Source organism: Choloepus didactylus, chromosome 4 (assembly GCF_015220235.1).
Source record: "Choloepus didactylus isolate mChoDid1 chromosome 4, mChoDid1.pri, whole genome shotgun sequence".
Taxonomy (NCBI): domain Eukaryota; kingdom Metazoa; phylum Chordata; class Mammalia; order Pilosa; family Megalonychidae; genus Choloepus; species Choloepus didactylus.
In genome coordinates, this window is record NC_051310.1 from 132330276 (window position 1) to 132340563 (window position 10288).

Sequence of the window (10288 nt, forward strand, 5' to 3'; positions counted from 1 at the left end):
TTAAGAGGAAAATTCCTCTATGAATTGATATTTATATGAATTTAACAGAGGTGGTGAAATTCTGGATGTAAGATACAGCCCAGGGTTTAGTAAAAAAAAAAAAATGTTAACCCTCATCTATTGATAGTCCCAATTAAGGCATGGGGAGTTAAAAATAAAAAGAGAACTTGAAAACTGAAATATGTTTAAGTGTAAATTTCAAAAGGCAACTGTAAGTCTCAACTTTCCAGCAAGAGAATTTTGTACATATCTTTCATGGATTGTAATATACTTATTAGATACCCATTAAATGCTGCTGAAAGAATTGAATAAATAATGAAATGTGGATTTTCAGAGCACAAACAGCAGAATGTGAGTCTTTCTGGCTCATATTTACCTCTTTTTCTTGTTTCCTTTTTTTTTTTTTTTTTTTTTTTTTTTTGGTGTCTACTCCCCCCTTCCTTTCCACTTCTCCCTTTCTTACATTTTTTTTTTTCTTCTCTTAACTTTATAATTGAAATACATGCATTTCTGTACCTCATATTTATGGTATTTTCTTGTCTACTTCAGAACATGACAAAATTTCCCTCGGGAATATGCCATTTTTCTTTACCATATGTGCCTTTCATCATTCCAGAGGTCTTAGAGATAACTTCTCTTTTTGTCTACCAAAATGGTGATCTGAAATATTCCATTTTAATGATTGTGAAAATCGTTGAAGATGATTGAGAATGATTGAAACTTCCATTCACTTGATCTCCCAGAAAATTTGTCTGAAATCTGCCTTCCTATTTCTAAAACACTGCTTATAAACATGCATTCTGTGGTGATTTCCCCTGTTCTCCTGTAGGCGATATGCTTCGTTATATTCAGGAGAGTAAAGAAAGAGCTGCTGAAATGGTAAAAGCAGAAGTATTACGAGAGCGTCAAGAAACCGCCCGAAAGATGCGCAAATATTATTTGATTTGCCTCCAACAGATTTTGCAGGATAATGGAAAACAGGAAGGGTAAGTTCAGTCTAAACAAACAGTTTGTCCTGAAAAATTAACCACAAAATTAACTTTTTCTACGTGATCAGGCATTGGGGGTTAAAAGAGGCTTATGGCTGTGCTACCCTAAATGTTGGCAGAGCTAAGAGGAAGATAGAAATCTTAGGGTGAAGGAAACTCATTTTTTTCCTTTGAACATTAATTTAATATTCTGGAATTCCCCCAGGGCTGAGAAAAAGATTATGAATGCTGCTAGCAAACTTGTTACAATGGCAAAATTGCTGGAAACGCCTACTTCTAGTAAATGCCACAGCAAAACTGAACATTCAGGTATGTCAAAATGAGTATGTTGAGTGGTTTTTCTCACTCCTGTTTTGGATATTTAGTCTTTTCAGTAAAAGAAAAGATTTAAAAAGATCAGGGAAGGTGAGGAGTGAGAGTTAATTTATAAAGTTGTGTGTGTGTCTGTTTAGCTTAAACTGGAAATTTACAAATAGAATAGAATTTCTAATTCAAGCAGGCAGACTGGGCATACCCACCAGCTTCCCATTCTTCCCTGGATCCCGAGAAATGAGAGAAAAGATTTTTAAAAACCAGTGAAGACGGAGAAAAAGAAATCTATAACTGGGCTTTAAAAAATTGTATTTAGTGGACCAGAAACTACAAGAAATCCCTAAGGAAAAAAGCCTAGGATTGAAGATGGAAATCTTGGTTTAAAACCACTAGAATATGCCAACTATAAGTACAGGCATTATAAAACCTGTTACACGTTTGAAGGTAGCATATTCTAGAAGACGTTAGGGGGACTAGGGCATACCAGTGGGGTGATTAGTTGGTGCTCTAGAGCCATAGCAACCAGGAGGGGTCATCCTCTCTTTATTTCTGCTCCTCTCCTCCTTTCCCTGGCCCCGATATCAGGCTGACAACAGCAACAGGAGCAAAGAACTTGGGAGGAGGACCATGCTCCCGGTGCCTAGCCAGCAAGGTGGAGTGGGAACCCACAACACCAGCTATTAGATCTTTCTACCCCAGGGCTTATTCCCATTTCAGCCCAAACCCTTTAAACAAGCAGGACAAACAGATAGAGCCTTCAGGAAATCTGAAAGACAAGCATTCAACCCAGATTCCCCACACATTTATAGCAAGCCAACATCGTGAAAAAAGACGCAAAACAAAAACAAAATAAACAAAGGCAAAAAAAAAAAAGAAAAAGAAAAGAAATTATACCTAAGGAAACAGGGTTAATAGAACAAAAACAGCAGGACTTAAAAATACCGAACAAGTATCATTTTCTCCAAGAGACATGAAAGGATAGTGTAGAGGAAACAAAATATGGTAAGATTTTTATCATTTTTAAGGAGAGGATAGTAGATATTGATAACTCTAGCCATTGCTAGAAAAAAATACAGATTTAAGTATGAATATTAAAAGTTAAAGGTAACCAATAGAGAAAAAGAAATAGAATATACAGCTTTCAAACTGGAAAGCTTGGAAGAAAATGTTTTCAATATGAGTCAAGAGAGAAGGAAAAACAACTAGAAACCATGAGTGAATAAAAAACAGTAGAGGGTTGAACCATATCAGCCATCATAATAGATGTAGATGAGTTAAACTCACTTACTAAAAGACCACAACTTTCAAATAGCATTTAAAAAAATCTAAATATATGCTATTTTTATAAGAAGAACATCTAAAATTCAAAATAAAGGGATGGAGAATGATCCACTGATATTAACCTGCAATGTTAATATTAGATAAATTGGAGTAAAATACAATATTAATATTAGGTACATTAGATTTAGCATTAGAAGGGACAAAGGTGATAGTTCATACTGATAAAGGAGCAGTCTCCCAAGAAGCTATAAATTATTTCTTTCTGTATGTAGTAACAGAGGTTTAGGATATATAAAGCAAAGCTGATAGGATACATGAAAAAAATTGGTAACTGGGAGATTTTAACAAATCTGTGGGGAAATGGGCTTTTTGAACTGCTGGAAAGCTTGAAGTGGAAAGATTGTTTAAGGAATCCAAGAGTGTGATGTTGGTAAACATTCTTTAAATAGCACAAAGATTGTGTAAATTTTGGAATATTGATGTGAGCCTTGAGTATAAAAGGGCAGTGGCATATAATAAGAGAAGAGTTTTCTAGAACTTGGGTGATAGTGTGCAAATAATGTCCCCAGTAGAAGCAAACCCTTCATGGTCTCTAGGGACTAAAGCACACCACTCGGATATATCGTGCCTCTAATTCTATGCCATGGAGCTGCTTTGTCTCTGATCAAATTTAGTGTCATTAACTAATTAAATCAGAAACTCAATTTAGCTTTACAGAGGTATGTGTGTATAGGTGTTACGTGGGGTTCCTCCAGCCAACTGAGTGTCAGAAACTCCGTATGTGACATCAAAGCAGGACTGGAAACATTGCAGGATTGGAAACATTGGCTCTGGAAATGCTGTATTATCTATTGCACAAAATGATAGATCACGTATATAAAAAATAATATATTGGATTACAATGACAAAATTACCAAGCTTTACCTAATTGATATAAGTCAAAGAATATTTTTAAATGCCCAACATTGGTGTATTTTCTTTGGGAATGATTAAAGCACATATGTTTTCTTCGAGACTACATAAAAATGTAAATGTTTTTACTTCTTTTTAAATGTTAATTTTATCCTAATTTTGTATTTCCCTGTACACAGTAGCACTGCCTCTGACTTCAGAGGTGCTGATTGGAGTTGAAAAATTAAAAAGAAAGGATGTGACTCTGAATGTACCAGGCCACATTGGAAGCAAATCAAACAGTATAAAAATTCTCCCCGGAAGTAGTTGCAACCAAATTCCTAAGAAGAAGCCTGCTTGTAACTTACAAAGGCAGTTAGAGGACAGAGAGCATGGGGACACAAAGCATGTGGTTTCCCAAGGGTCACATTTAGACCTTCGGTTTGGGGATAACAGTTACAACCCACTAGACATTTTGCCAGGGAATGCGTCTCCTGAATTTGTTCCTTGTGAAGGTGAAAGAGGCTTTGATTTGCATAGGATGAAAGACCTACTTAGTGATACAGGCTCTGAATCACTTCTGCATTCATCTGCACACCCCTTTCTTGGAACTCTCAGAAATAAACGCTCACCTAGATGCACCCCTGTTCTTTTGGAATCAGGAGCAACAAATACAACATTTCAAGGCCCTATGGAAAGACCTGGTTTAAAAACACCTAAGTGTGATCCACTGACAGAAAGTGATAATGCTGCATCTGAGAAAAGTCAGGGTTTGGGTGTTCCAGAAACTCCAGTAAAGGATGGAGGGGACCTTGGTGACCTGGCAGGCTGGAATTCCAATGGTGAGACTTTAGCCTGTACCAATCAGGAAGTTCTATTACTACATGGTAGGCCACAAGGAGCTCTGGATGAACTAGTTGAATCTGTTAATTTCAAACAGTTTTCAGCAACCAATTGCCTGTCAGATACAGAAGAAAATAACATGGTTTGTAAAACTACAAAATGCGAGAGTGATCACCCTCCAGACCTGTCAGAAGAAACCATATATGTGCAGCCAGGACAGATCCATGTGACTTTTGGACACCCAGCTCGTCATAAGGCTGATCTGTTAAAGTCAGATTTCAAAAAACTGAGCAGCACAGTACCATCTTCAGTGTATCTGCAGCCTTCGAGAAAATTAACTGCTCCCTTCTCTAGCCAACAAGACAGCGGCTTTGATAGCCCACTTGTCAATCTAAACTAATTGTTGTACAGTATTTAAGAAGAATCATTAATATATTGACAAGAAAACTGGAAGGGAAGACTTTATACTGAAAAAAATTGTGGACTCTGCCTATTTTGAGATGTTTTAATAACATCACTTACATGAGTAAAGTAGTCTCATAAAATTACTTGAGATATTTATGTTGCCTTAATCTTCCAAAGGCCTAATGGTGTATGTGTAATATGCTTCTCCTCTATGGCACTTATATTTGGTTGCTAAACCATCTATTTTTTTATACTTATAAATTAGCTCACTGTGCAGCGTTAAATTATTGCCTATTTAAATAAATTTGCATATAGTCTGTAGAATTGTTATGAATTATTTTGTAATTCATAATATAGAAATGTTACATTGGCATCTGTTTGAAATTCAGCCAGAAGAAAACATACTTTGGTTATTTGCAGGTATGATCAGTAAAATTTAATTTTTGAAATTAATCATTTTCAATGAGGTGCTAGACTTAATCCAGACATACTTTGCCTGGAAATTTTCACTTTAAATTTTGATCTGTTCAATTAGTGGAACAGAATGCTTTCCAAAAATTGCCACACGTATATAACATTGTCCTGGTTTCACTATTTAAAATATTAGTCTGGATTTTTTTAGTTGACATTTGCATTATTTCAGATCACCTGTGGCGTCCAGAAACTTTGTCTTTTTTATGGTTTCATATTCTGTCATCCAAAATTTTTTTAAAAACTGAAATAATGGGCTTTTCCATGTGCCCCAAATTTTTAAAAAAACTATTAGAATTTATGTTCATTTATGGTACAGAATTAAATGTGGCTGACAAGCGTATTAATGCTATATAGTTGGAAGGTTGTAATTCTAAACTGAAGAACGCATGCAGAAATGAATGACCACCTAAATATCGTTGTTTCTAGGTGAATTCTTTTTCAGATTCCTGCAGATGGATATAAAGTTTTAGGTGTGTGTAGAAGAAGTGCTTCCTGGAAACAATCACTGCTTTTTTTTCTCTTATCTCTCACACCAACCATATTATGTATTGTGTTTTGGGGGTGATTCAGTGTATTTTTCCACCCAGAACTAGGCATGCTTGGGGGGTAGTGTGGGGGGTGGTATGATACATCATCCTCCTACTGATAACCAATTCTAAAATCAAGAACCATTGCCTAACACAAGAAAAAACTTCCCTACATTTTCTTCTAGAAGCTTTATGGTCCTGGGTCTTCTTTCTTTTTGATTTTGTCAGTCTAGCTAAGGGTTTGCCAATCTTGTTGATCTTCTCAGAGAACCAACATTTGGTTTTATTTATTCTCTCTATTGTTTTTTGTTGTTGTTGTTCTCCATATCATGTATTTTTTATTTAATCTTTGTTATTTTCTTTTCTTCTACTTGCTTTAGGGTTACTTTGCTGATCATTCACTAGCTTCTTTAGTTGTTCAGTAAGGTCTTCTGTTTTGGCTCTTTCTTCCCTTTTAATGTATGCATTTAGAGCTATAACTTTCCCCATCAGCACCACCTACACTGCATCCCATAGGTTTTGATATAGTGTGTTCTCATTTTCAAATGTCTCTAGATATTTAGCAATTTCTCTTGCAATTTCTTCTTTGACCCACTTATTGTTTAGGAGTGGGTTGTTTAACCTCCACATGTTTGTGAATGTTCTGGTTGTTTGATGGTTATTGATTTCTAGTTGCTTTCTATTATGGTCAGGGAATGTGCTTTGAGTAATTAAGATATTTTAAAATTTATTGAGGTTTTTTTTGTGCCCCAGCATGTGATCTAACCTGGAGAATGTTCCATGAGTGCTAGAGAAGAATGTGTATCTGGTAATTGGTGATGTAACAATCTATATATGTCTGTTAAGTCTAATTCACTTATCACATTGTTTAGGTTCTGATTTCTTTATCGGTCCTCTGTCTGATGGTTCTATCTATAGTAGAGAGTGGTATATTGAAGTCCCCCACTATTATTGTAGAAGTATCTATTGCTCCCTTCAGTTTTGCCAGTGTTTGTCTCATGTACTTTGTAGCACCTTGATTGGGTACATAAACATTTATGATTGTTATTTCTTCTTGGTGAATTGTCCCTTTTATTAATATATAGTGTCCTTCCTTGTCTCCTTTGACATCTTTGCATTTCAAGTCTATTTTGCCTGATATTAGTATTGCTACCCCTGCTTTCTTCTAGCTACAGCTTGCATGGAATATTTTTTCCATCCTTTATCTCTTTGTGTCACTGGTTCTAAGATGAGTCTCTTGTAAACAGAATATTGATGGATCATACTTTTAAATCCATTCTGCCAATCTATATCTTTTAATTGGGGAGTTTATTCCATTCACATTCAAAGTTATTACTGTGAAGGCAGTTCTTGAACCAACCATCTTACACTTTGGTTTTTATTTGTCATATCTATTTTCCCCCCACATTCTTTTCTTTCCTTTAAGTTACCCTTACTAATACTAATACTAATGTGCCCTTCTCCAGACCTCTCTCTCCTTTTTTTCTCAGCTGGTAGAGCTCCCTTTAATATTTCTTGCATGGCAGATCTCTTGTTAACAAATACTCTCAGCATTTGTTTGTGAAAATACTCTCAGCATTTGTTTATTCTTTGCTGGATAAAGAATTCTTGACTGGCAATTTTTCTCTCTCAGAATTTTAAATATGTCATACCACTGCCTTTTCACCTTCATGGTGTCCACTGAGTAGTCAGATCTTAGTCTTATGTGGTTTCCCTTGTATGTGGTAAATTGCTTCTCTCTTGCTGCTTTCAGGACTTTCTCCTTCTCTTTTTAATTTAACAGTCTGATTAGTGTATGCCTGGAGTGGGTCTATTTGGATTTATTCTATTTGGGGTTCATTGGGCATTTTTGATTTGCATATTTATGTCATTTAGAAGGGTTGGGAAGTTTTCCCCAACTATGTCTTCAAATACTCTTCCTAGCCCTTTACTCTTCTATCGTCTTGGGACAACAATGATTCATATATTTGTGCACTTCATGTTATCCATCATTTCCCTGAGATCCATTTCAAAGTTTTCATTTTTTTCGCCATTTCTTTTTTTCATTTGCATTCAATTGCCTTGTCTTCTAGTTCACTTATTCTTTCATTGCCTCTTCAAATCTGCTGTGTATGTCTCTATTATATTTTCAGTTTGATCAACAGTATCTTATATTTCCATATGGTCTGCTTTTTTTTTTTTATTTCTTAAATTCTTTATGCTCTTCTGGAGTATTCTTGATGTCCTTTATGTCTTTAGCCAACCCATTGTGTGTGCACTTCTTTGACTAATTGCCCCAAGTTCTGTGTCTCCTCCAGGTTTTTAATTTGGTCGTTTGCCTTGTCTGTATCTTCTTGGGTCTTCATGAGTTTGTGATCTTCTGTTGTCTTTGGGGCATTTGTTTATCTTGATACGGTTATATTGGCAAATGCAGGATTATTTGAACATTCATATGTATATTTTTTGATAGGCAACAGCTTGCTGGAGTGTATTTTCACTGTCTTCCCAGCAGATGGTGCTCTTCAGCCACCTCTCAGGATTCAAACCAGGTGGAAATCCAGTCAGCTCTCCAGTTCTCCAATGTGCACTGGGGACTGCCAGCCCTGGGGATGTGGTGTGGGTCCTGTGCAGTTCAGCAGGGAATCCGCTTAAGGGCACCATGGGTCTGATGATCCCAGGCAATGAGTAGATCACTCTCAGGCTGTGGGGTTGCGCATCTCACCCTCCAGCTCAAAGTGCCCCACTCCCTGCCTGCCATGCGTCTATGAGCCTGTTGGGTTTGGAAGGGGCTCCTAGTGCTTCCATGTCATGCCCTTGCCTATCACTGCCTCTTGCCCATGCACACCATGGACTTCTGTGGAGGGAGAGTAAATGCAGTCAACACTGGTCACTGTATCCTGGGTTCCCTCATGGGAGCTCCTGGCCATATGGTTGAAGAGGATTATCTCCCAGCCATTTGCTGAGATGGGTACATGGGAGTGGAGAGCTGCTCCCTCCCCTGCTTGGTGGCTGTCTCACCTCTAACAGCCCCCAGTGGTAGTCCTGACTGAATAAACTCACCCTAAGCTTTTCTTCGCTTTTTTATCCAAGTCTCCATGTATTGTAGAAGTCCCTCTCTTCATTTGAAATCTCTCTGTCCAAAACCTCTGTCCTGGACATTCTCTGCCTTTTGTCTAGTTCCTTCATGGAGGAGAAATTTGTTCTGCTTCACCTCATCCCATAAGTTTTGATATGTTGTATTGTTTTCTTTCATCTCGAGATATTCACTAAATTCTCTTGTAATTTCTTCTTTAACCCATTGATTGTTTTAAGATGTGTTAACATCCAAAAATTGGTAAATTCCAGTTCTCCATTTGTTACTGATTTCCAGCTTCATTCCATTTTGACCAACCATTTTATCTTTTGTTTCTTATATATCATATCTTATTTTTATCTCTCTTTCTACCCATTTAGTTATCCTTACTGATAATCATTTCTAAACTCTTCTCCAAGCCTCTTTCTCCTTTATTTTCCTTTCAGCCAGAAGAACTCCTTTTAGTCTTTTCTTATAGGTCTGGTCTCTTTTGGATGAACTGTCTCAATTTTTGTTTATCTATGAATATTTTTAACTCTTTTTTTGTTTTAAATTTAATTTTTATTTTTCACAAAATAGTATATATGGTTTTTATGCAATTTTATTGAGATATATTATTCACATGTCCATACAATCAACTGAAGTGTACAGTCAGTTGACAGTATGTGCATTCATCACCACAGGCAATTTTAGAACATTTTCATTACTCCAAAAAATAAAAATAAAAGTAAAAAAGAACACCCAAAACATCCCATACCTCTCGTCCCCCCCTATTATTAATTTACTTTTTTGTCTCCGTTTTTCTACTCATCTGTCCGTACTCTGGATAAAGGGAGTGTGAGCCACAAGCTTTGCACAATCACATGGTAACACCAGTGTAAGCTATATAGTTATATGATCATCTTCAAGAATCAAGGATACTGGGTTGCAGTTCAACAGATTCAGGTATTGCCTTCTAGCTATTTCAATACACTAAAAACTAAAAAATATCTATATAATGGATAAGAATAACCTCCAGAATGACCTCTTGACTTCATTTGAAATCTCTCAGCCACTGAAACTTTATTTTGTTTCATTTATCTTCCCCCTTTTGGTCCAGAAGGCTTTCTCAGTCCCACAATGCTGGGTTCACACTCAGCTGTGGAATCACATCCCATGTTGCCAGGGAGATTTACACCCCTGGGAGTCATGTCCAGTCTAGGGGAGAAGGCAGCAATTCCACCTGTTGAGTTGGCTCAGAGAGAAAGAGAGGCCACAACCACATCTGAGCAACAGAAGAGTTTCTCTGGGGGTGACAGGCACAATTATAAGTAGGCTTAGCCTCCCCTTTGCAGTAACAAGCTTCAAATGGGCAAGTCCAAAGATCAAGGGCTCAGCCTATTAAACTGGCAATCCCCAATGCTTGTGAAAATATCAGTAGTTCCTCAGGTTGGGAAGTTTAATATTTCCACATTTTTCCCTAGTCCCTCAAGGGGGCTTTGCAAATACATTTTATTCTCCCCAAATTACTCTTG

The 10288-nt window shown here is 36.8% G+C and overlaps 1 protein-coding gene across 6 annotated transcripts in view; it reads left to right on the forward strand.

Moving 5' to 3' along the window:
* CEP152 (centrosomal protein 152) overlaps positions 1–5250 on the forward strand; it is a 128406-nt gene extending 123156 nt beyond the window's left edge. For 3 of the 6 annotated variants that reach the window (XM_037834038.1, XM_037834039.1, XM_037834040.1), the window contains exons 26-28: positions 830–986; positions 1195–1298; positions 3674–5249. In XM_037834038.1, coding sequence (XP_037689966.1) covers positions 830–986; positions 1195–1298; positions 3674–4716 — 1304 coding nt within the window. In that variant the 3' untranslated portion in view covers positions 4717–5249. Of the gene's footprint in view, positions 1–829; positions 987–1194; positions 1313–3673 lie in introns of those variants that run through there. The other 3 variants (XM_037834041.1, XM_037834042.1, XM_037834043.1) reach the window with 3 other exon arrangements.
* Positions 5251–10288: the final 5038 nt, after the last annotated feature.